General features: G+C 49.5%; 1 protein-coding gene across 1 annotated transcript in view; it reads left to right on the top strand.

Annotated features, from left to right (window-relative positions):
- Positions 1-26,313, top strand: part of LOC140427050 (organic cation/carnitine transporter 2-like) — a 196,339-nt gene that overhangs the window by 121,052 nt on the left and 48,974 nt on the right. Inside the window, exon 7 of the mRNA XM_072512495.1 lies at positions 22,570-22,784. Within this exon, the coding sequence (XP_072368596.1) occupies positions 22,570-22,784 (215 nt within the window). The remainder of the gene's footprint in view (positions 1-22,569; positions 22,785-26,313) is intronic.

The raw sequence follows: 26,313 nt of genomic DNA, 5'->3' as shown, positions 1-26,313 counted from the left end.
GAGTTTGCACATTCTCCACGTGTTTGTGTGAATCTCACTCCCACAACCCAAAGATGTGCCGGGTAGGTGGATTGGCCAAATAATTGGAAAAAAAAGACATCAACAATTCTGGGAAGGGCAGGAAGGTACGGGAGGTGGTGCAGCACTGATATTTAAGGATTTAAGAGATGACATAGGCTCTATAGGGTGTGCAGAGGAGAATCACTAGGTTGACTCCGGAGTTGAGAGGATGAGCTTATGAGGAGAGACTGAGTAGACTGGGACTATACTCATTGGAAATTAGAAGAATGAGGGGAGATCTTATAGAAATATATAAAATTATGAAGGGAATAGATAGAATAGAAGCAGGGAGGTTGTTTCCACTGGAGGGTGAAACTACAACTAGGGGGCATAGTCTCAAAATAAGGGGGAGCAGATTTCAGACTGAGTTGATCAGGAACTTCTTCATCCAAAGGATTGTGAATCTGTGGAATTCCCTGCTCTCTGAAGCAGTTGAGGCTACCTCGTTAAATGTTTTTAAGGCAAAGATAGATATATGTTTTAACAGTAAAGGAATAAAAGGTTATGGTGAGCGGGTGGGTAAGTGGAGCTGAGTCCACAAAAAGATCAGCCATGATCTTAGGCAGAGCAGGTAAGAGGGGCTAGATGGCCTATTCCTGATCCTAGTTATTATGTTCTTATGTGTACTTCAAACCTGAGTGCGACTTTGGACAGAGTGTGGAAATTTTGTGAGAAGAGGGAGTTTGCTGAGAAGAGAGAGTTTGCTGAAAAGAGGGAGTTTGCAGAGAAGCGGGAATTTGGTGAGAAGAGAGTGTGCTGAGAGAGTGAGTTTACTGAGAAGAGGGAATTTGGTGAGAAGAGGGAGTTTGCTGAGAAGAGGGAGTTTGCTGAGAAGAGGGAGTTTGCTGATAAGAGGGAGTTTGCTGATAAGAGGGAGTTTGCTGAGAAGAGGGTGTTTTGCTGAGAAGAGGGAATTTGCAGAGAAGCGGGAATTTGGTGAGAAGAGAGTGTGCTGAGAGTGTGAGTTTACTGAGAAGAGGGAATTTGGTGAGAAGAGGGAATTTGGTGAGAAGAGGGGGTTTGCTGAGAGAGTGAGCTTGGTGAGAAGAGGGAGTTTCGTGAGAAGAGTGAGTGTGCTGAGAGAGTGAGTTTGCTCAGAAGAGGGAATTTGGTGAGAAGAGGGAGATTTGCTGAAAGAGTGAGTGTGCTGAGAGGGTGAGTGTGCTGAGAGAGTGAGTGTGCTGAGAGAGTGAGTGTGCTGAGAGAGTGAGTGTGCTGAGAGAGTGAGTGTGCTGAGAGAGTGAGTGTGCTGAGAGAGTGAGTGTGCTGAGAGAGTGAGTGTGCTGAGAGAGTGAGTGTGCTGAGAGAGTGAGTGTGCTGAGAGAGTGAGTGTGCTGAGAGAGTGAGCGTGCTGAGAGAGTGAGCGTGCTGAGAGAGTGAGCGTGCTGAGAGAGTGAGCGTGCTGAGAGAGTGAGCGTGCTGAGAGAGTGAGCGTGCTGAGAGAGTGAGCGTGCTGAGAGAGTGAGCGTGCTGAGAGAGTGAGCGTGCTGAGAGAGTGAGCGTGCTGAGAGAGTGAGCGTGCTGAGAGAGTGAGCGTGCTGAGAAGGGGGAGGGTGCTGAGAAGGGGGAGGGTGCTGAGAAGGGGGAGGGTGCTGAGAAGGGGGAGGGTGCTGAGAAGGGGGAGGGTGCTGAGAAGGGGGAGTGTGCTGAGAAGGGGGAGTGTGCTGAGAAGGGGGAGTGTGCTGAGAAGGGGGAGTGTGCTGAGAAGGGGGAGTGTGCTGAGAAGGGGGAGTGTGCTGAGAAGGGGGAGTGTGCTGAGAAGGGGGAGTGTGCTGAGAAGGGGGAGTGTGCTGAGAAGGGGGAGTGTGCTGAGAAGGGGGAGTGTGCTGAGAAGGGGGAGTGTGCTGAGAAGAGGGAGTGTGCTGAGAAGAGGGAGTGTGCTGAGAAGAGGGAGTGTGCTGAGAAGAGGGAGTGTGCTGAGAAGAGGGAGTGTGCTGAGAAGAGGGAGTGTGCTGAGAAGAGGGAGTGTGCTGAGAAGAGGGAGTGTGCTGAGAAGAGGGAGTGTGCTGAGAAGAGGGAGTGTGCTGAGAAGAGGGAGTGTGCTGAGAAGAGGGAGTGTGCTGAGAAGAGGGAGTGTGCTGAGAAGAGGGAGTGTGCTGAGAAGAGGGAGTGTGCTGAGAAGAGGGAGTGTGCTGAGAAGAGGGAGTGTGCTGAGAAGAGGGAGTGTGCTGAGAAGAGGGAGTGTGCTGAGAAGAGGGAGTGTGCTGAGAAGAGGGAGTGTGCTGAGAAGAGGGAGTGTGCTGAGAAGAGGGAGTGTGCTGAGAAGAGGGAGTGTGCTGAGAAGAGGGAGTGTGCTGAGAAGAGGGAGTGTGCTGAGAAGAGGGAGTGTGCTGAGAAGAGGGAGTGTGCTGAGAAGAGGGAGTGTGCTGAGAAGAGGGAGTGTGCTGAGAAGAGGGAGTGTGCTGAGAAGAGGGAGTGTGCTGAGAAGAGGGAGTGTGCTGAGAAGAGGGAGTGTGCTGAGAAGAGGGAGTGTGCTGAGAAGAGGGAGTGTGCTGAGAAGAGGGAGTGTGCTGAGAAGAGGGAGTGTGCTGAGAAGAGGGAGTGTGCTGAGAAGAGGGAGTGTGCTGAGAAGAGGGAGTGTGCTGAGAAGAGGGAGTGTGCTGAGAAGAGGGAGTGTGCTGAGAAGAGGGAGTGTGCTGAGAAGAGGGAGTGTGCTGAGAAGAGGGAGTGTGCTGAGAAGAGGGAGTGTGCTGAGAAGAGGGAGTGTGCTGAGAAGAGGGAGTGTGCTGAGAAGAGGGAGTGTGCTGAGAAGAGGGAGTGTGCTGAGAAGAGGGAGTGTGCTGAGAAGAGGGAGTGTGCTGAGAAGAGGGAGTGTGCTGAGAAGAGGGAGTGTGCTGAGAAGAGGGAGTGTGCTGAGAAGAGGGAGTGTGCTGAGAAGAGGGAGTGTGCTGAGAAGAGGGAGTGTGCTGAGAAGAGGGAGTGTGCTGAGAAGAGGGAGTGTGCTGAGAAGAGGGAGTGTGCTGAGAAGAGGGAGTGTGCTGAGAAGAGGGAGTTTGGTACGAAGAGGGAGTGTGCTGAGTAAAGGGAGTTTGCTGAGGAAAGGGAGTTTTGTGAGAAGAGGGTGTTTTGTGAGAAGAGGGTGTTTTGTGAGAAGAGGGTGTTTTGTGAGAAGAGGGAGTTTTGTGAGAAGAGGGAGTTTTGTGAGAAGAGGGAGTTTTGTGAGAAGAGGGAGTTTTGTGAGAAGAGGGAGTTTTGTGAGAAGAGGGAGTTTTGTGAGAAGAGGGAGTTTGGTGAGAAGAGGGTGTTTGGTGAGAAGAGGGAGTTTGCTGAGAAGAGGGAGTTTGCTGAGAAGAGGGAGTTTGCTGAGAAGAGGGAGTTTGCTGAGAAGAGGGAGTTTGCTGAGAAGAGGGAGTTTGCTGAGAAGAGGGAGTTTGCTGAGAAGAGGGAGTTTGCTGAGAAGAGGGAGTTTGCTGAGAAGAGGGAGTTTGCTGAGAAGAGGGAGTTTGCTGAGAAGACGGAGTTTGCTGAGAAGAGGGAGTTTGCTGAGAAGAGGGAGTTTGCTGAGAAGAGGGAGTTTGCTGAGAAGAGGGAGTTTGCTGAGAAGAGGGAGTTTGCTGAGAAGAGGGAGTTTTGGTGAGAAGAGGGAGTTTTGGTGAGAAGAAGGAGTTTGCTGAGAAGAAGGAGTTTGCTGAGAAGAGGGAGTTTTGTGAGAAGAGGGAGTTTTGTGAGAAGAGGGAGTTTTGTGAGAAGAGGGTGTTTTGTGAGAAGAGGGTGTTTTGTGAGAAGAGGGTGTTTTGTGAGAAGAGGGTGTTTTGTGAGAAGAGGGTGTTTTGTGAGAAGAGGGTGTTTTGTGAGAAGAGGGAGTTTTGTGAGAAGAGGGAGTTTTGTGAGAAGAGGGAGTTTTGTGAGAAGAGGGAGTTTTGTGAGAAGAGGGAGTTTTGTGAGAAGAGGGAGTTTTGTGAGAAGAGGGAGTTTTGTGAGAAGAGGGAGTTTTGTGAGAAGAGGGAGTTTTGTGAGAAGAGGGAGTTTTGTGAGAAGAGGGAGTTTTGTGAGAAGAGGGAGTTTTGTGAGAAGAGGGAGTTTTGTGAGAAGAGGGAGTTTTGTGAGAAGAGGGAGTTTTGTGAGAAGAGGGAGTTTTGTGAGAAGAGGGAGTTTTGTGAGAAGAGGGAGTTTTGTGAGAAGAGGGAGTTTTGTGAGAAGAGGGAGTTTTGTGAGAAGAGGGAGTTTTGTGAGAAGAGGGAGTTTGCTGAGAAGAGGGAGTTTGGTGAGAAGAGGGTGTTTGGTGAGAAGAGGGAGAAGAGGGAGTTTGCTGAGAAGAGGGAGTTTGCTGAGAAGAGGGAGTTTGCTGAGAAGAGGGAGTTTGCTGAGAAGAGGGAGTTTGCTGAGAAGAGGGAGTTTGCTGAGAAGACGGAGTTTGCTGAGAAGAGGGAGTTTGCTGAGAAGAGGGAGTTTGCTGAGAAGAGGGAGTTTTGTGAGAAGAGGGAGTTTTGTGAGAAGAGGGAGTTTGCTGAGAAGAGGGAGTTTGCTGAGAAGAGGGAGTTTGCTGAGAAGAGGGAGTTTGCTGAGAAGAGGGAGTTTGCTGAGAAGAGGGAGTTTGCTGAGAAGAGGGAGTTTGCTGAGAAGAGGGAGTTTGCTGAGAAGAGGGAGTTTGCTGAGAAGAGGGAGTTTGCTGAGAAGAGGGAGTGTGCTGAGAAGAGGGAGTGTGCTGAGAAGAGGGAGTTTGCTGAGAAGACGGAGTTTTGGTGAGAAGAAGGAGTTTTGTGAGAAGGAGTTTTGTGAGAAGGAGTTTTGTGAGAAGGAGTTTTGTGAGAAGGAGTTTTGTGAGAAGAGGGAGTTTGCTGAGAAGAGGGAGTTTGCTGAGAAGAGGGAGTTTGCTGAGAAGAGGGAGAAGAGGGAGTTTGCTGAGAAGAGGGAGTTTGCTGAGAAGAGGGAGTTTGCTGAGAAGAGGGAGTTTGCTGAGAAGAGGGAGTTTGCTGAGAAGACGGAGTTTGCTGAGAAGAGGGAGTTTGCTGAGAAGAGGGAGTTTGCTGAGAAGAGGGAGTTTTGGTGAGAAGAAGGAGTTTGCTGAGAAGAGGGAGTTTTGTGAGAAGAGGGTGTTTTGTGAGAAGAGGGAGTTTTGTGAGAAGAGGGAGTTTTGTGAGAAGAGGGAGTTTTGTGAGAAGAGGGAGTTTTGTGAGAAGAGGGAGTTTTGTGAGAAGAGGGAGTTTTGTGAGAAGAGGGAGTTTGCTGAGAAGAGGGAGTTTTGTGAGAAGAGGGAGTTTTGTGAGAAGAGGGAGTTTGCTGAGAAGAGGGAGTTTGCTGAGAAGAGGGAGTTTGGTGAGAAGAGGGTGTTTGGTGAGAAGAGGGAGAAGAGGGAGTTTGCTGAGTAGAGGGAGTTTGCTGAGAAGAGGGAGTTTGCTGAGAAGAGGGAGTTTGCTGAGAAGAGGGAGTTTGCTGAGAAGAGGGAGTTTGCTGAGAAGAGGGAGTTTGCTGAGAAGAGGGAGTTTGGTGAGAAGAGGGAGTTTGCTGAGAAGACGGAGTTTGCTGAGAAGAGGGAGTTTGCTGAGAAGAGGGAGTTTGCTGAGAAGAGGGAGTTTTGGTGAGAAGAGGGAGTTTTGGTGAGAAGAGGGAGTTTTGGTGAGAAGAAGGAGTTTGCTGAGAAGAAGGAGTTTTGTGAGAAGAGGGAGTTTTGTGAGAAGAGGGAGTTTTGTGAGAAGAGGGAGTTTTGTGAGAAGAGGGTGTTTTGTGAGAAGAGGGTGTTTTGTGAGAAGAGGGTGTTTTGTGAGAAGAGGGTGTTTTGTGAGAAGAGGGAGTTTTGTGAGAAGAGGGAGTTTTGTGAGAAGAGGGAGTTTTGTGAGAAGAGGGAGTTTTGTGAGAAGAGGGAGTTTTGTGAGAAGAGGGAGTTTTGTGAGAAGAGGGAGTTTTGTGAGAAGAGGGAGTTTTGTGAGAAGAGGGAGTTTTGTGAGAAGAGGGAGTTTGCTGAGAAGAGGGAGTTTGCTGAGAAGAGGGAGTTTGGTGAGAAGAGGGTGTTTGGTGAGAAGAGGGAGAAGAGGGAGTTTGCTGAGAAGAGGGAGTTTGCTGAGAAGAGGGAGTTTGCTGAGAAGAGGGAGTTTGCTGAGAAGAGGGAGTTTGCTGAGAAGAGGGAGTTTGCTGAGAAGAGGGAGTTTGCTGAGAAGAGGGAGTTTGCTGAGAAGACGGAGTTTGCTGAGAAGAGGGAGTTTGCTGAGAAGAGGGAGTTTGCTGAGAAGAGGGAGTTTTGGTGAGAAGAGGGAGTTTTGTGAGAAGAGGGAGTTTTGTGAGAAGAGGGAGTTTTGTGAGAAGAGGGAGTTTTGTGAGAAGAGGGAGTTTGCTGAGAAGAGGGAGTTTGCTGAGAAGAGGGAGTTTTGTGAGAAGAGGGAGTTTGCTGAGAAGAGGGAGTTTGCTGAGAAGAGGGAGTTTGCTGAGAAGAGGGAGTTTGCTGAGAAGAGGGAGTTTGCTGAGAAGAGGGAGTTTGCTGAGAAGAGGGAGTTTGCTGAGAAGAGGGAGTTTGCTGAGAAGACGGAGTTTGCTGAGAAGAGGGAGTTTGCTGAGAAGAGGGAGTTTGCTGAGAAGAGGGAGTTTTGGTGAGAAGAAGGAGTTTGCTGAGAAGAGGGAGTTTTGTGAGAAGAGGGTGTTTTGTGAGAAGAGGGTGTTTTGTGAGAAGAGGGAGTTTTGTGAGAAGAGGGAGTTTTGTGAGAAGAGGGAGTTTGCTGAGAAGAGGGAGTTTGGTGAGAAGAGGGTGTTTGGTGAGAAGAGGGAGAAGAGGGAGTTTGCTGAGAAGAGGGAGTTTGCTGAGAAGAGGGAGTTTGCTGAGAAGAGGGAGTTTGCTGAGAAGAGGGAGTTTGCTGAGAAGAGGGAGTTTGCTGAGAAGAGGGAGTTTGCTGAGAAGACGGAGTTTGCTGAGAAGAGGGAGTTTGCTGAGAAAAGGGAGTTTTGGTGAGAAGAAGGAGTTTGCTGAGAAGAGGGAGTTTTGTGAGAAGAGGGTGTTTTGTGAGAAGAGGGTGTTTTGTGAGAAGAGGGAGTTTTGTGAGAAGAGGGAGTTTTGTGAGAAGAGGGAGTTTGGTGAGAAGAGGGAGTTTGGTGAGAAGAGGGTGTTTGGTGAGAAGAGGGAGTTTGCTGAGAAGAGGGAGTTTGCTGAGAAGAGGGAGTTTGCTGAGAAGAGGGAGTTTGCTGAGAAGAGGGAGTTTGCTGAGAAGAGGGAGTTTGCTGAGAAGAGGGAGTTTGCTGAGAAGAGGGAGTTTGCTGAGAAGAGGGAGTTTGCTGAGAAGAGGGAGTTTGCTGAGAAGAGGGAGCTTTGCTGAGAAGAGGGAGTTTTGGTGAGAAGAGGGAGTTTTGGTGAGAAGAGGGAGTTTTGGTGAGAAGAGGGAGTTTTGGTGAGAAGAGGGAGTTTTGGTGAGAAGAGGGAGTTTTGCTGAGAAGATGGAGTTTGCCTAGAAGAGGGAGTTTGCTGAGAGAGTGAGTTTGCTAAGTAAAGGGAGTTTGGTGAGAAGAGGGAGTTTGGTGAGGAGGGGAGGATGGCATTCCTTTGCTTTTCTAACTTTTTCACCCTGTAGGAACTGGTTTCTGGGGTTCAACAGGGAAAGAGGTGATGTGTTGGTGAGCATCTAGTGAATATCTGGTAAGTGGTTAAGGTCTATTTTCCGAATGTTTAAATTTGTCCTGCAGTTTGTCATGAGATCAATTGAATAAAATAATGAAGTCATTAGTTAAAGATCACAAATACGACAGGACAGGTGATGTGTTAAGGCCGCAGCACATGGAAGCTCATGGATTCTGGTGTTATCCATGGCAGGCATGTATGCAGTGTCTGCAGCTTGAGGAGCTTCAGCTCAGAGTCACTGAACTGGAGGTTGAGCTGTGGACACTGCAACACATCGGGGAGGGTGAGAGTTAACAGGACACTTTGTTTCAGGAAGGCTCACATCCCTTAAGATAGAGTCTTCCGGTTTGTAAAGTGGTCAAGGACAGGGATAGTATGACTACAGCGGAAGCAGTTAAGGGGACCCAGAGGGCGGGAGTGTCAGCCTCAGCAATTTTCCAACAGGTTTGAGTTTCTTTCAGCTTGTCTGATGAGAGATGGGGTTATAGGGTGAATGAGCTGACTGACCATGGCACTGTGGTACAAATAGCCATTCAAGTGGGGGAAGCACATAAGAATGTAGTGGTAGGAGGGGACAGTATATTGAGGGAGATTGACACTGTTCTCTGTCGCAAGGAGCAAGATGGCTCTGTTGCATACCCAGTGCCAGGGTTCAGGACACCTGTTCCAGGCTGAAGATTAACTTGCTGTGGGAGGGGGAGGCTCCCATTGTCATGGTTCATACAGGTACCAACGACATCGGTAGAACAAAGAAAAGAGTTTCTGCGTAGAGAGTTTGAGGAGCGAGGCACTAGATTAAACAACAGAATCTCCAAGGTTATAATCCTAGATTATTATCTGAGCCATGTACAAATTGGCATAGGATACATAAAATTAGAGAGATGAATCTGTGTCTCAAAGACTGGTGTGGGGGAGTGGGCTTCGGTTTGTGGGGTACTGGCATCAGTACGAGGGAAAGTGGGTGCTGTACCATTGGGAAGACCTACATCTGTGCTGTGCTGAAACCAGTGGTCTTGGAAACTGCAGAACTAGGGAAGGAGAGAATAGAGGGCGGGGTGGGGGGGGGGGGGGGGTGCAATGGTGCCAGTGATCGTTCTGGAGAAGGCAAAGACAGCATTGCAAGGCAGCTATTTAGGTAATGATACCCAGAGTGTGACAGGAAGGACACGTGTAAAAACACAACAAAAAGCAACAAATACATTCAAAAAGGGGGGGGAAATGGTAACAAGGAAAAATTAACGGCTCTTTACTTAAATGCGTGTGATATTTGGCACGAAATAAATGAAAAAGCGGCACATATTGACAATAATGGGTATGATTTTATAGTCATTACAGAGACATGCTTACAAGTGGATCGAAACTGGGAACTAAATATTCAGGGGTATATGACTTTCCGTAAGGACAGCAGGAAGGAAAGGATGGTGGGGTAGTACACTAGCAAGAAATTACCTCAGATCAGAATCCATATGGATGGAGGTAATAAATAACAAGGGGAACATGATACTGGTCAGAGTAGTCTATAGGCCTCCTAAAAGTAGCTATACTATAGGATGGAGAACAAATAAAGAGATAATGAAGGCATGTAAATAAGGCAGTACTTTAATCATGGGTGACTTGAATTTTATTGTGGATTGGGGAAATCAAATTGGCGGAGGGAGCCAGGAGGAAGAATGTATTCAGGATGGTTTCCTTGAACAACATGTTATGGATCCAATTAGGGATCAGGCTATTTAGCATCTGGTAATATGTAATGAGGCATGTTTCATAAACAATCTCAATTAAAAGATCCCCTTGGAAACAGTGACTATAACATGGTAGAATTTAGCATTAAATTTCAGAGTGAGAAGGTTGGGTCAGAAGCAGGGGCTGGTTTAGCACAGGGCTAAATCGCTGGCTTTGAAAGCAGACCAAGGCAGGTGGTCAGCACGGTTCAATTCCCGTACCAGCCTCCCCGAACAGGCGCCGGAATGTGGCGACTAGGGGCTTTTCACAGTAACTTCATTTGAAGCCTATTTGTGCCAATAAGCGATTTTCATTTCATTTCATTTCATTTCAATTGTGCTAAACTTTAATAAGAGTAATTACAAAGGAATGAGGGCAAAGTTGGCTGGAGTGGACTGGGAAAGGAATTTAGCAGGAAATGTGGTTGATCAGCAATGACAGACATTTGTGAAAATAGTTCACGATACACAACAATGATATATCCCAGAGAGGAAGAAGGATTCTAGGAAGCGGATACGTCAACCATGGTTAACTGAGGTGGAGATGCTGGTGTTGGACTGGGGTGAGAACAATAAGAAGTCTTACAACACCAGGTTAAAGTCCAACAGGTTTGTTTCGAATCACTAGCTTTCAGAGCACTGCTCCTTCCTCAGGTGAATGAAGAGGTGGGTTCCAGAAGCATATATGTAGACAAAGTCAAAGATGCAAGACGATACTTTGAATGTGAGTCTCTGCAGGTAATTAAGTCTTTACAGGTCCAGACAGAGCAAAGGTGTTGGGCACAGGAGGGAGTTTCAGTCTTTGTGAAGCTGCTTTTCCTCCTACATCACATTGGAAACCATTAATAACATTCCAAAAATCCTAAATAAACAAGGGGCAGAAGTGGAGGAGGATAACACAAAGAGTCTACAGAGGGAGAGAGACAGATTAGATGAGTGGGCAAAAATATAATGTAGGACAATGTGAAGTTATGCACTTTGGTAGGAATAATAAAGGAGCTGAATATTATTTCAATGGAGAAAGACTGCAGCACAAGAGGGATTTAGGGTCCCTGTGCATAAATCACAAAAAGTCAGCATGCAAGTTCAGCATGTAATTGGAAGACAAATTCAATGTTGGCCTTTATTTAAGGGAAATGAAAGTTTTAAAATCCGGAAGTCTTGCTAAAACTATACAAGGCACTAGGTGGACCACAACTGGAATACGGGTTCCCTTTTCTAAGGAAAGATATACTGGTATTGGAGGCTGTCCAGGGAAGGTTCACTAGGTTTATCCCGGGTATGGAGGGATTTTCTAATGAGGAGAGGTTCAGTAAGTTGGGCGTGTACTCATTGGAGTTTAGAAGAGTGAGAGGCAACCTTATTGAGATAGAAAGGATTCTCCGTGGGCTTGACAGTCTGGATGTTGAGAGGTTGTTGCCCCTTGTGGGAGAGTCTAGGGCCAGAGGGCATAATCTTAGAGTAGGCCAATAAAAGACAGAGATGAGGAGGAATTTCTTCTCTCAGAGTTTAATGAATCTACAGAATTCTTTACTGCAGAGAGCTGTCGAGGTTTGGTGGTTAAGAACGTTCAAGGCTGGGATAGACAGATTCTTATTCAGTAAGAGAATCAAGGGTTATGGGTACAAAGCGGGAAAGTGGAGTTGAGGATTATCATATCAGATCAGTCATGATCTCATTGAATGGCGGAAAAGACTCGATCGGCCTAATTATGCTCCTTCTCTTTGATCATTATTCTGGGCTGTGTCTTCAAAACTTTTCTGTGCAGTCACCGTGATGCGATTTCAATGCTCTCCGACACTGCAGCTTTGTTGCAGTCTGAATAAAGTGTTATGGGTAGGTCATGCCATGTTGCACGATCTAAGGCTGGTCACCAGGCTGTACCACTTTTGCTGCCATGCTGTTTGTCCACCGCTGTGCACCATGTCTTTTTAAAAATTATATTTTGGCACCAATGACTCATAAGGGATTAGGTAACATGATGTGAGTTCATTTATTGAAACTCAGCACATGAGAACATATATAAATGGATAAAGTGCTTGAAGGCATCAGCAGCAGGGTTGTGCCTGGTGTGGTCTGCTTTAAGGCCAAATGAAATTAAGGATGGATCAGATGACCCACTTGCCTTCTGGTGATGACATACTTCTATCCCTTCCAGATATTTTACAACACTTGACTCTTCCTCCCATAAGATATTGGGTGGAACTTTCCTAAAAAATAGCGACGTGTCAGGTGCTGACTGAAAACTGATGTATTTCTCCCCAGAAACACAGCCAGGTTTTCATTCCAGATCTTCTGAAACTTTGCAAAAAAAGCCGGGCTGTGTTTGGCGCTGTCACTCTAGTGGGGCAGGGCCTGATTGAGCTGGCAAACCCGGCTCCACGGAAATTGGGGCGCCATTTCTGAAGGATGCCGCAATCTGACAATAAAAGTAAAGGCCCCCTCCTCCCCACACCCAATGGACACTGAGATCCCCAGCAGACAAGGGCAACACCCCCAATCCTGGAAGACAGAGGGTCAATCTCCGCTCCACCACTTAATGTTCAGGTCACTCTCCCCACGCCACGCAGGCATCAAGGTGACCCGATGACCCCATCCCCGGCATCAGCGCTGGCATTGGGGCATCATTCACCCTCCCTCATCATTGGCAGCGAGGCATCATTCCCCCCCCCCCCCCCCCTCCCCCCCACCACCATGGGGTTCCCTACAGGCCCCGCCCCTAGCACTGCCAAAGTGACAGGGCTGTGCCGGTCCATTGCCCAACAAATACTCTCACCACTCGGGGCTATACTCACCTCCAAGCCCCTGGCATGGACATCACAACTGGTTTCCGTTTTTCGAAAGCAATAGTGATTTCCGCTGAACTGGAAATACTCAATGGGAGGTGGTGGAGAGGGCACCTGACACCTTGGAAGGAATGACATTAAGCCTGGCTGGGCTTGAATCTGATCACATCACCAGCGGCAGGTGGGACCACAAACTGGGATCTCGTCACCGCAAATCCCGTTATGACGACCATAACGGATTTTACACCCATGGCAAATCGGCCCACAAAATGGTAGCCATTACCTCACACTTGTCTATGTTGAATTCCACCTGCCCCCTGGCAAAGAAACATCATCAGACTTGCTTATCAAATAAATTTGAATGATACCATCGTTCTAAAGAGTCCAAACTATGGACCATGAGCCCCAATGAAGTCACAGAATGAGCATTTGAATTCATGAACTCTGAGGCAGCAATGGTTGCTGTAGAACAGACACACAGATTAGAAAGTACTGGGATCTGCAGTGAAGCCCTGTTAATGCGCACATTTTTTGTGTAGGGTATGGCTGAGTGAAAGAAGTGATTGCTGACAGCAGCAAAACGTGCAAATGGCAGGTTTCTGAGATTTTCACTTGCACCTGTACCCTTGTCATTTCAACTTATAGCCCCTCCCCACCCCTCTAAACAACTCTTCTCCGCCAAAACCACCACCACCTCCCAACAACCTCCTCTCCCCCCACCCCCCTGCCCGCCCCACCTTCTCCCACCGCCGCCCTGACCTGCCAAATTTCATTAGTGTGACTAATTTAAATGGGGTCACAGTGTAGCAAAAACTTATTACTGCATGACGTTTTACTGATAACTGGTTTGCTCTTTGTGGTAGTCACCACTGATGTATAATTGTATATAGAGGATGTCGGTGTAGGTGCTTTACGGTAAGGCCCAGTACTACAGGCTCCTCCCAGTAGGCGGAGTATGAATATGTGTGCTCCTCGTTCAGCAGCCATTTCTCCAGCTGCTGTAGGAGGCCACACATCTTAGTGTAATAAAGCCTCGATTGCATCCAACTCTCGTCTTTATGTAATTTATCGTGCATCAATTTATTACACTAAGTTTTCAGAAGATGGACCTCCGCATCAAGCCGGATCGCCTGCAGCTGCATCCGCAATCAGACAACGCCAAAAAGGACTTTGAACATTGGCTAGCCTGTTTTGAAGCGTACATCGGGTCTGCACCAGACCCAATTCCGGAAGCTCAGAAGCTTCAGATCCTTTACACGCGGCTGAGCTCCAATGTCTTTCCACTTATCCAGGATGCGCCGACCTACGCAGATGCCATGGCGCTACTGAAGGAAAACTATGCTCAGCGGACTAACACGCTCTACACCAGGCACCTCGTCTCCACTCGTCATCAACTTCCTGGTGAGTCAGTAGAATATTTCTGGCGTGCCCTGATTCCCCTAGTTAGAGACTGTGACTGTCAGGCTGTCTCGGCCACGGAACACTCGAACTTGCTCATGAGAGACGCTCTTGTTACGGGGATAGGGTCCGATTACATCCACCACGCCTCTTAGAAGGGGCCACGCTCGACCTCGCCGAAACCAAAGATCTAGCGCTCTCGGATACGGTCGCTTTGCGCAACATCCAGGCCTACGCCCCCGACCGCGTGGCCCACCCCTCCTGTGCATCGTGTACTCCGCAGACGGCCGCCCCATCGTGAACCCCACCAGCGACCGCCCTCAGCCAGACCCATGCCTGTGCCGCACGGCAGCCAACCAAACCCCGGGGGCCCCAAATGTTACCTCTGGGCAGTCCAAACACCCCTGACAGCGCTGCCCAGCCTGGAGCACCCTTTGCGAGACCTATGGCAAGAAGGGGCACTTCGCTGTGGTGTGCCAGGCCCGCTCAGTCACCGCTATTGTTCCAGCTCCCCCCACGTGCGGCCAGTGGGCGCCGCCATCTTCCCCTCCCCGGACCACCTGCAGCCCGTGGCCGACGCCGGCCCGTGGCCGCCGCCATCTTGTTCAACCCCCAGCCCGTGGGCACCGCCATCTTGTTCTCCCCAGGATCGTCCGGCGCCGGCATATCATTTTCCCCACGATACGTGCGGCCCGTGGTCGCCGCCATCTTACTAGGACCGATGCCCCACCCCCCCAGGCACCTCATCTGGCCGCGTGCCACCCGCAACCGCCGACGACCAGCTGCGTCTCGCCTCGGTCACGATTGACCAATCTCGCCCATACAACCTGGCAACGGCTTCCACCAACATGAAGATCGATGGGCACGAGATCTACTGACTGCTGGACTCTGAGAGCACCGAGAGCTTCATTCACCCGATAAGGTAAGGTGCTGCTCCCTCGCGGTACACCCCGCTAACCAGAGAATCTCCCTGGCCTCCGGGTCCCACTCTGTGGCGATCTGGGGGTACTGCATCGCCACTCTCACTGTCCAGGAGGTGGAGTTCAGCAGCTTTCGCCTCTACATCCTTCCCAACCTCTGCGCTGTCCTGATACTCGGCCTGGACTTCCAGTGCAACCTCCAGAGCCTAACACTGAAATTCAGCGGGCCCCTACCACCCCTTACTGTATGCGGCCTCGCGACCCTAAATTTCAACCCACCTTCCCTATTTGCAAACTTAACCCCGGATTGCAAACCTGTCGCCACCAGGAGCTGACGGTACAGCGCCCAGGACAGGACCTTCATCAGGTCCGAGGTCCAGCGACTGCTTCGGGAAGGCATCATCGAGGCCAGAAACAGCCTCTGGAGAGGCTGTGGTAGTTGTGAAAACTGGGGGGAAACACAGGATGGTCGTGGACTACAGCCAGACCATCAATCGGTACACGCAACTCGACGTGTACCCCCTCCCACGCATATTTGATATGGTCAATCAGATTGCGCAGTACCGGGTCTTCTCAACTGTGGACTTGAAATCCGCCTACCACCAGCGGACCGCCCATACACTGCCTCCGTGGCAGATGGCCGGCTTTACCACTTTCTTAGGGTCACCAACGGGGTCTCGGTTTTCCAACGGGAAATGGACCGAACGGTTGACCGGTACGGGCTGCGGGCCACTTTCCCGTACCTGGACAATGTCACCATCTGCAGCCACGATCAGCAGGACCATGACGCCAACCTTGCCAAATTTCTCCGCACCGCCACTCTCCTAAACCTCACCTATAACAAGGAGAAGTGCATGTTCAGCACAAACCGCTTAGCCATCCTCGGCTATGTGGTCCAGAACAGAGTTCTGGGGCCGATCCTGACCGCATGCGCCCCCTCATGGAACTCCCCCTGCCCCAAGGCCCTCAAATGATGCCTGGGATTATTTTCTTATTATGCCCAGTGGATCCCAAACTATGCGGACAAGGCCCGCCCACTCATTCAATCCACTCTTTTTCCCTTAACGGCCGAGGCTCACCAGGCCTTCAACCGTATCAACACCGACATCGCCAAGGCCGCGATGCAAGCGGTCGATGAGATGTTACCATTCCAAGTCGAGAGTGATGCAACAGACGTCGCTCTAGCCACCATCCTCAACCAGGCAGGCAGGCCCATGGCGTTTTTTTCATGAACCCTACATGCCTCCGAAATTCGGCATTCCTCCGTCGAGAAAGAGGCCCAAGCCATCGTTGAAGCTGTGCGGCATTGGAGGCATTACCTGGCGGCAGGAGATTCACTCTCCTCACTGACCAACGGTCAGTTGCCTTTATGTTCAATAACACACAGCGGGGCAAGATCAAAAACGATAAAACCTTGGTGGAGGATCGAGCTCTCCACCTACAACTACGAGATTTTGTATCGCCCCGGTAAGCTCAACGAGCCCCCCGATGCCCTATCCCGAGGTACATTTGCCAGCGCACAGATGGACCGACTCCGGACTCTGCAAGACAACCTCTGTCACCCGGGGGGTCACACGTTTTTACCATTTCATCAAGGCCCGCAATCTGCCCTACTCCATCGAGGAAGTCAGGGGTATCACCAGAGACTGCCAGGTCTGCGCGGAGTGCAAACTGCACTTCAACTGGCCAGACTGTGCGCGCCTGGTGAAGGCCTCCCGCAACTTTGAGTGCCTCAGCGTGGGCTTCAAAGGGCTCCTGCCCTCCACCAACAGTAACACGTAATTCCTCGGTGTGGTCGATGAATATTCCAGATTCCCCTTCGCCATCCCATGCCCCAACATGGCATCTGCCACGTCATCAAAGCTCTCAACACCATCTTCGCTCTGTTCGGCTTCCCCGTCTACGTCCACAGCGACCGGGGATCCTCATTCATGAGCGATGAGCTGCATCGGTTCCTGCTCAACAGGGATATCGCCTCAAGCAGCACGACCAGCTACAACCCCCAGGGAAAAGGGGAACTAGAGAAAGGATTGGCTCACTCAAAGACAAAAGAGAGAATTTATGCGTGGAGTCAGAGGAAATGGGTGAGATTCTTAATGAGTACTTTGCATCGGTATTCACCAAGGAGAGGGACATGACGGATGTTGAGGTTAGGGATGGATGTTTAAATACTCTCGGTCAAGTTGGCATAAGGAAGGGGGAAGTTTTGGGTATTCTAAAAGGCATTAAGGTGGACAGGTCCCCAGGTCCAGATGGGATCTATCCCAGGTTTCTGAAGGAAGCGAGGGACGAAATAGCTGGGGCCTTAACAGATATCTTTGCAGCATCCTTGAGCACGGGTGAGGTCCCGGAGGACTGGAAAATTGCTAATGTTGCCCCTTTGTTTAAGAAGGGTGATGTGGAGATACCCTTTAAGAAGGGTAGCAGGGATAATCCAGGGAATTATAGGCGGAATTCTCCCCTCCCCCACACCGGGTGGGAGAATCGCTGGGGAGCCACGCTTGTCCCGCCACGCCGCCCCGATGCCTGCACACGATTCTCCCACACCCCCAGACTGGCGCTGCGAGAATCACGCTGGGAGAATCGCCGCTCGCCGTTTGCAACGGGCGAGGGGCGATTATCCGGCCCGGGTGGGCCGAGCGGCCTGCCCAATAGGTCGGGTTCCCGCCGGCGCCGTCCACACCTGGTCTCTGCCGGCGGGAACAGCGTGGGAACGCTGGGGGGGGCAGCCTATCGGGGTTCCTGCACCGGGGGGGGGGCCTCAAATGGGGCCTGGGCCGCGATCGGTGCCCACTCGCTCTGAAGGAGGAGCTCCTTTCCTCCGCCGCCCCGCAAGAACCATTCGACATCTTCTTGCGGGGCGGCCTCGGGGAGGACGGCAACCGTGCATGCGCAGGTGACGTCATTTACGGGGCCAGACACAACGCCGCTCCTAGCCCCCTAGGGGCGGGAGAATAGGGGGCTGGGAGCGGGCTCCGACGCTGGAGTGAAACACTCCGGTTTTCACTCCGGCGCCGGCACTTAGAACCCCGATGGGAGAATTGCGCCCTATAAACCTGTGAGCTTGACGTCAGTAGTAGGCAAACTGTTGGAGAAGATACTGAGGGATAGGATCTATTCACATTTGGAAGAAAATAGACTTATCAGTGATAGGCAGCATGATTTTATGCAGGGAAGGTCATGTCTTACAAACCTAACGGAATTCTTTGAGGAAGTGAGAAAGTTAATTGATGAGGGATGGGCTGTAGATGTCATATACATGGACTTCAGTAAGGCGTTTGATAAAGTTTCCCGTGGTAGGTTGATGGAAAAAGTGAAGTCGCATGGGGTTCAGGGTGTACTAGCTAGATGGATAAAGAACTGGCTGGGCAACAGGAGACGGAGAGTAGTGGTGGAAGGGAGTGTCTCAAAATGGAGAAGGGTGGCTAGTGGTGTTCCACAGGGATCCGTTCTCGGACCACTGTTGTTTGTGATATACATAAATGATCTGGACGAAGGTATAGGTGGTCTGATTAGCAAGTTTGCAGATGATACTAAGATTGGTGGAGTTGCAGATAGCGAGGAGGACTGTCAGAGAATACAGCAAAATGTAGATAGATTGGAGAGTTGGGCAGAGAAATGGCAGATGGAGTTCAATCCAGGCAAATGCGAGGTGATGCATTTTGGAAGATCTAATTCAAGAGCAGACTATATGGTCAATGGAAGAGTCCTGGGGAAAATTGATGTACAGAGAGATCTGGGAGTTCAGGTCCATTGTACCCTGAAAGCGGCAACACAGGTCGATAGAGTGGTCAAGAAGGCATACAGCATGCTTGCGTTCATCGGACGGGGTATTGAGTACAAGAGTCGGCAGGTCATGTTACAGTTGTATAGGACTTTGGTTAGGCCACATTTGGAATACTGCGTGCAGTTCTGGTCGCCACATTACCAGAAGGATGTGGATGCTTTAGAGAGGGTGCAGAGGAGGTTCACCAGGATGTTGCCTGGTATGGAGGGTGCTAGCTATGAAGAACGGTTGAGTAGATTAGGATTGTTTTCGTTGGAAAGACGGAGGTTGAGGGGGGACCTGATTGAGGTCTACAAAATTATGAGAGGTATGGACAGGGTGGATAGCAACAAGCTTTTTCCAAGAGTGGGGGTGTCAATTACAAGGGGGTCATGATTTCAAGATGAGAGGGGGAAAGTTTAAGGGAGATGTGCGTGGAAAGTTTTTACGCAGAGGGTGGTGGGTGCCTGGAACGCTTTGCCAGTGGAGGTGGTAGAGGCAGGCACGATAGCATCATTTAAGATGCATCTGGACAGATATACGAATGGGCGGGGAATAGAGGGAAGTAGATCCTTGGAAAATAGGCGACAGGTTTAGATAAAGGATCTGGATCGGCGCAGGCTGGGAGGTCCGAAGGGCCTGTTCCTGTGCTGAAATTTTCTTTGTTTGTAGGTGGAGAGGGAGAATGGGATGCTCTACAGGGCCGTCCAGCTGGCCCTACGGTCCAGAAATCTCACTGCTTCCCGCTGGCAGGAGGTCCTCCCCGACGCCCTGCACTCCATTTGCTCACTCCTGTACACTGCGACTCATGAAACACCCCATGAACGTCTCTTTGCCTTCCCTAGGAAGTCCACCTCCGGGGTGTCGCTCCCAACTTGGCTTGCAGCTCCAGGACCCGTACTCCTCCATAAACACGTACGACTCCACAAGGCGGACCCGTTGGTTGAGTGGGTACAGCTACTCCACACCAACCCACAGTACGCCTACGTAGCGTAACCAGATGGCTGCCAAGATACAGTCTTCCTCAGGGACCTGGCCCCAGCTGGTTACGCACACTCACCCACCCCCCCGGCCCGGCGCCACCCCCCCCCCCCTCCCCCGGCGCACCCAGCCGCAACCTCCGCCCCAGGACAATCCGTCCTCCTCCTGCCCACACCCGGAGATGAAGAGGACTTCGACACGCTCCCGGAGCCACCGAAGACCAGACCGACACCGGAGTCGGCGCCAGCACTGCGGCGCTCCCAACGGCAGATCAAGGCTCCGGACCGACTGAATCTGTAACATGACCTGGACTTTTAAAACATCATCATTCTGTATATAATTTTCCCCTTCACCCCGCTGGACTCAATTTTTTTTTCTCTCTGTACTTTAAAACGTCTACCTGTGTATAGTTCTCCACCAACCCTGCCAGACTCAATTTTAACAGGGGGTGAATGTAGTAGTCACCACTGATGTATATATTGTATATAGAGGATGTCGATGTAGGTGCTTTACGGTAAGGCCCTGTACTACAGGTACGGGAGTAGTTCCCTGCCTGCTGGCTCAGCCCAGTAGGCGGGGTATAAATATGTGTGCGCCTCGTACAGCAGCCATTTTGCCAGCTGCTGTAGGAGGCCACACATCTTAGTGTAATAAAACTTCGATTGCATCCAACTCTCGTCTTTGTGTAATTGATCGTACGTCACTCTTTCCCTGCAGATCTGAATGTCTCTCCTGTACAGAAGGTTGGCCTGCACTGGTTATTTAAGCCATCTTGTGACAGTCTTCCTTTCTGAACTTGCAATGACAGTGACATTATACCATAGATATGTAGAGTATGCAGCATCTTGGCTTTATTAATTACTGGTCCAGAGACCAGGAATTTTGATCCAGAGACAAGTATTCAAATCCCACTATTTTAGCTGGAGATTTGCAAACAACTATTTAACTAAAATTCTGGATCCAAAAGCTAGATTTAGGAAGGGTGGCTCTGTGTCACCTGGATTGTGATAAAAGAAACACCACTGAAGCAGCCTGTGTCCATCTGCAACAAAATGTGCACAACGATCTCCGCAAAGCCATCCGAGATGCCAAGAGAGAATATCAAACCAAGCTAGAGTCATAGACAAACTCTCGGCAGTTGTGGCAAGGCCTAATCAACATAACGGGCTCCAAAGCGGAGCCAAGCAGTATCTTCGGCAGCAGCACACCCCTCCCCGATGAGCTCAATGCATCCTATGCTCGGTTCGAGCAGGAAACCAACAATCCGCTGTCGAGTGCCCAGCAGCCCATAACTCACCCAGACCCACCATCGCAGCTTCTGAAGTCAGATCAGCCTTCCTGAAAGTGAACCCTCGGAAGGCAACGGGCCCGGATGGGATCCCTGGTCGTGCACTCAGAGCCTGCGTGGACCAGCTGGCAGATGTGTTTGCGGACATCTTTAACATGTCCCTACTAAACTCCCAGGTCCCCACCTGCTACAAGAAGACCACCATCATACCGGTGCCAAAGAAGAACCAGGCAACGTGCCTCAATGACTACCGACCAGTGGCCCTGACTTCAGTCGTAATGAAGTGCTTTGAGAGGTTGGTCATGAAACGCATCACCTCCATACTCCCAAAACGCCTTGATCCACTGCAATTTGCAAACCACCACAACCGGCCCACAGCACACACCATTTCCCTGGCCCTACACTCATCCCTAGAGCATCTCGACCACAAAGACTCCTACATCAGACTCTTATTTATTGACAACAACTCCGCCTTCAACACCATAATCCCAGCCATGTTAATATCAAAGCTCCAAAACCTAGGACTTGGCTCCTCACTCTGCAACTGGATCCTCGACTTTCTGACCCACAGACCACAATCAGTAACAATAAACAAGAACACCTCCTCCCCAATAGTCTTCAATACCGGGGCCCCGCAAGGCTGCGTACTTAGCCCCCTACTCTACCACCTGTCCACACATGACTGCGTGGCGAAATTTGGTTCCAACTCCATCTACAAGTTTGCTGATGATACGACCATAGTTGGCCGGATCTCGAATAATGACGAGTCAGGATACAGGAGAGAGATAGAGAACCGGGTGGTGCAGTGACAACAATCTCTCCCTCAATGCCAGCAAAATTAAAGAGCTGGTCATTGACTTCAGGAAGCAAAGTACTGTACACACCCCTATCAGCATCAACGGGGCCGAGGTGGAGATAGCAGTTTCAAATTCCTAGGGGTACACATCTCCAAAGATCTGTCCTGGTCTACCCACGTTGCGCTACCACCAAGAAAGCACAACAGCAACCTATACGTCCTCAGGAAACAAAGGAAACTCGGCATGTCCACATTAACTCTCACCAACTTTTACAGATGCACCACAGGAAGTATCCTATCTGGCTGCATCACAGCCTGATATTGCAACTGCTTGGCCCAGGGCCGTAAGAAATTTCAGAGAGTCGTGAACACAGCCCAGTCCATCACACTAACCTGCCTCCCATCTATTGACTCCATCTACACCTCCCGCTGCCTTGGGAAAGCGGGCAGCATAATCAAAGACCCCTCCCACCCTTCCAACTCACTCTTCCAACTTCTTCCATCGGGCAGGAGATACAGAAGTCTGAGAACACGCATGAACAGACTCAAAAACAGCTTTTTCCCCGCTGACACCAGACTCCTAAACGCCCCTCTTATGGACTGAGCTCATTAACACTACACCCTTGTATGCTTCATCCGATTCTGGTGCTTATGTACTTGCGTTGTGTTACCCTATTATGTATTTTATTTTATTTCCTCTTCTTTTCATGTACTTGATGATCTGTTGAGCTGCTCGCAGAAAAATACTTTTCATTGTACCTCAGTACACCTGAAAATAAACAAATCCAATCCAATCCAATTCAGCATTCAGGCTTGGGCATCCAAATAAAAGGGTTAGGCCATAATCAAATTAGATAGGAGTCTGAAACAATGGAAATGCTTCAATAGACTTAAGTAAAAGTAGTATGTATATATTATTTATATACTCCCACACATCAACTGACTGTAGGAAGAAGGGAACTTACTGGATGGATGGTTGGGAACTGATAAACTATACTACTCCATGGGCCAAGAGAAAGTTCCAATTTGGCAGGTAGTGTGTACAGTATTTGATTTTCCAAACATATTCCAATAAAGATGCTGCTGTTTCCCAATGGAGATGGGGCACCTTTTGAAGATTAGTTGTCTGCAGGGAGTGTTCCTGTTCAATTTCTAATATTTAACATGAGTGGAGAGCAGGTCAGATACCTCCCCCTTGGTGTGAAATGATAGGTAGAATAGGAAACACAAATCAGCAGGAAAGAAAATCAAAATGGGTTGGAAGAGGAATGTTTTAAAAATAGTTCCACAAGATGATTTTTCCCTCTTTGTTGCAGGATGATTCTAACAGCTGAATACTTTGGTCTGTCTTTGAACACACCCAATCTCCATGGTGATGACTACTTGAACTGTTTCTTCTCTGCTGCCACTGAAGTTCCGGCCTACACAGCAGCTTGGCTTTTTCTCCGAAGGTTTTCCCGAAGGTTCAGCCTTTCAGGCTCACTTCTTCTTGGTGGAGTTGTCCTGTTCTTCATTCAGCTCATACCTTCAAGTACGTTTTTACAATGCAGTTACAAATTATCATTACTTATCTATGGTTAAATGATTTTAAGCAGCATTTAATGATCAATTGAAACGTACAAGTAGTGTAGCCTTTCAGAAACCTTAGAATTCTGGTACACTCCTGACAAACTGTGAAAGCTGATCACAACTTCACTGATATTAGTTGTGTGGTAAGGATGGGATGCTGAGAAGAGAACAGTGAGGGAGGGAAAATTGATGGTTCCTGAGCCAGTCTTGTATTCCTCATACCTTACTTAACATCCGCACTGGCCGAAGAGCTGAAATGTTCAACCACCTTTTCACCTCCTGTAATACAAAATTATACATGGGTGCAAAACTCTAAAAGGTCCAACACTGGAGCTGCTCCCTCCTGTCACCCACAACCCCCCCACCCCCCACCCCCACCACACACACACACACCACCCTCCCCATGTAAGATACTGGGAGATACCGCAGAAATTTGGATTTTAGATTTTTTGTTATTGTCACGTGTACCGAGGTACAGTGAGAAGTATTTTTCTGCGATCAGATCATCAAGTACATGAAAAGAAAAGAAAATACATAATAGGGCAACGCAAGGTACACAATATAACTACATAAACACCGGCATTGGTTAAAGCATACAGGGATGTAGTGTTAATCAGGTCAGTCCATAAGAGGGTCGTTTAGGAGTCTGGTACTTGTCTTGTCTTCATCGGACGAGTACAAGAGTCGGCAGGTCATGTTACCGTTGTATAGGACTTTGGTTAGGCCACATTTGGAATACTGCGTGCAGTTCTGGTCGCCACATTACCAGAAGGATGTGGATGCTTTAGAGAGGGTGCAGAGGAGGTTCACCAGGATGTTGCCTGGTATGGAGGGTGCTAGCTATGAAGAAAGGTTGGGTAGATTAGGATTGTTTTCGTTGGAAAGACGGACGTTGAGGGGGGACCTGATTGAGGTCGACAAAATTATGAGAGGTATGGACAGGGTGGATCGCAACAAGCTTTTTCCAAGAGTGGGGGTGTCAATTACAAGGGGTCACGATTTCAAGGTGAGAGGGGGAAAGTTTAAGGGAGATGTGCGTGGAAAGGTTTTTACGCAGAGGGTGGTGGGTGCCTGGAACGCTTTGCCAGTGGAGGTGGTAGAGGCAGGCACGATAGCATCATTTAAGATGCATCTAGACAGATACCTGAATGGGCGCGGAACAGAGGGAAGTCGATCCTTGGAAAATAGAAGACCGGTTTAGATAAAGGATCTGGATCGGCGCAGGCTGGGAGGGCCGAAGGGCCTGTTCCTGTGCTGTAATTTTCTTTGTTTTTTATTCTTTGTTCTATTAGCATGTTGCCTGGTATGGACGGTGTTATAACCTGCCTGCTTACCATTGGCTGAGGACTAATGACAATCCCACAATCCTGTGGGAGTATGAGCTTCCCCAATGAGGGGGGCGCAGAAACCATTAGTAAGCTCCAAGTATAAATAAAGCTGGCCAGTTTGGAACCAGCAGGGAGGAGTGTGCAGCAAGGGAAGTTGCTGCTGCTGTTATATATATATGTTATTGTAAATAAATGTTATTACTTTGTATCCTTAAAACTTGTGCTGGATTCTTCATGGCCCTCACAAAAGAGGGCATTAGCTATTAAAAGAGGTTCGATAAACACAGTCTGTTCTCACTGGAAAGAGGTTGAGAGGCAACCTGATAGAGGTCTACAAGATTATGAGTGGCATGGACAGAGTGGATCGTCAAATGCTCTTTCCGAGGATAGGAAAGTCAAGGGGACATAGGTTTAAAGTGCATGGGGAAAAGTTTAGAACAGATGTGCGAGGCAAGTTTTTGTCCACAGAGGGTGGTAAATACATGGAATGTGCTACCTGGGTAGGTGGTGGGAGCAGGTACGATAGCAGCATTTAAGGGGCACCTAGAAAAATATTTGAATCGGGTGGGAATGGAAGGACACGGACTCCGTAAGTGCATAGGGCTTTAGTTTAGGCAGGTACCACGGTCGACGCAGGCTTGGAGGGCCAAAGGGCCTGTTCCTGTGCTGTCTTGTTCTTTGTAGCTTTGTATCAACCCAGCTGCCACCCTCCAGCTGCCCACCCAGGACAACGGCCACAGTAGCCCTATGGGGCGCCGGGCGGTGGCCGCGAATCATCTGCCAGACAAGACGGTACCCCTGGCATCAGGGACAAAGGCCAGGGTCAGATGCCCCGACGGTGTCGGTCGATGGGTCCAGGGCTGCATGGATGGGGGAGGGGGCATGCGGGGGCAGAGTCCGCAGTGCCAACAGGGGCCACCATGTAGCTCTGTGGACCTGGATGGGCACGGGAGTTGCTCATCATAGAACATATAGAACAATACAGCGCAGTACAGGCCCTTCGGCCCACGATGTTGCACCGAAACAAAAGCCATCTAACCTACACTATGCCATTATCATCCATATGTTTATCCAATAAACTTTTAAATGCCCTCAATGTTGGCGAGTTCACTACTGTAGCAGGTTGGGCATTCCACGGCCTCACTACTCTTTGCGTAAAGAACCTACCTCTGACCTCTGTCCTATATCTATTACCCCTCAGTTTAAAGTTATGTCCCCTCGTGCCAGCCATATCCATCCGCGGGAGAAGGCTCTCACTGTCCACCCTATCCAACCCCCTGATCATTTTGTATGCCTCTATTAAGTCTCCTCTTAACCTTCTTCTCTCCAACGAAAACAACCTCAAGTCCGTCAGCCTTTCCTCATAAGATTTTCCCTCCATACCAGGCAACATCCTGGTAAATCTCCTCTGCACCCGCTCCAAAGCCTCCACGTCCTTCCTATAATGCGGTGACCAGAACTGTACGCAATACTCCAAATGCGGCCGGACCAGAGTTCTGTACAGCTGCAACATGACCTCCCGACTCCGGAACTCAATCCCTCTACCAATAAAGGCCAACACTCCATAGGCCTTCTTCACAACCCTATCAACCTGGGTGGCAACTTTCAGGGATCTATGTACATGGACACCTAGATCCCTCTGCTCAGCCACACTTTCAAGAACTTTACCATTAGCCAAATATTCCGCATTCCTGTTATTCCTTCCAAAGTGAATTACCTCACACTTCTCTACATTAAACTCCATTTGCCACCTCTCAGCCCAGCTCTGCAGCTTATCTATATCCCTCTGTAACCTGCTACATCCTTCCACACTATCGACAACACCACCGACTTTAGTATCGTCTGCAAATTTACTCACCCACCCTTCTGCGCCTTCCTCTAGGTCATTGATAAAAATGACAAACAGCAACGGCCCCAGAACAGATCCTTGTGTTACTCCACTTGTGACTGTACTCCATTCTGAACATTTCCCATCAACCACCACCCTCTGTCTTCTTTCAGCTAGCCAATTTCTGATCCACATCTCTAAATCACCCTCAATCCCCAGCCTCCGTATTTTTTGCAATAGCCTACCGTGGGGAACCTTATCAAACGCTTTGCTGAAATCCAGAGACACCACATCAACTGCTCTACCCTCGTCTACCTGTTCAGTCACCTTCTCAA

Source organism: Scyliorhinus torazame, chromosome 7 (genome assembly GCF_047496885.1).
Source record: "Scyliorhinus torazame isolate Kashiwa2021f chromosome 7, sScyTor2.1, whole genome shotgun sequence".
Classification (NCBI taxonomy): Eukaryota; Metazoa; Chordata; class Chondrichthyes; order Carcharhiniformes; family Scyliorhinidae; genus Scyliorhinus; species Scyliorhinus torazame.
The sequence above is the reverse complement of the archived record's forward strand: the minus strand, read 5'-3'. Positions and strand labels throughout refer to the sequence as shown.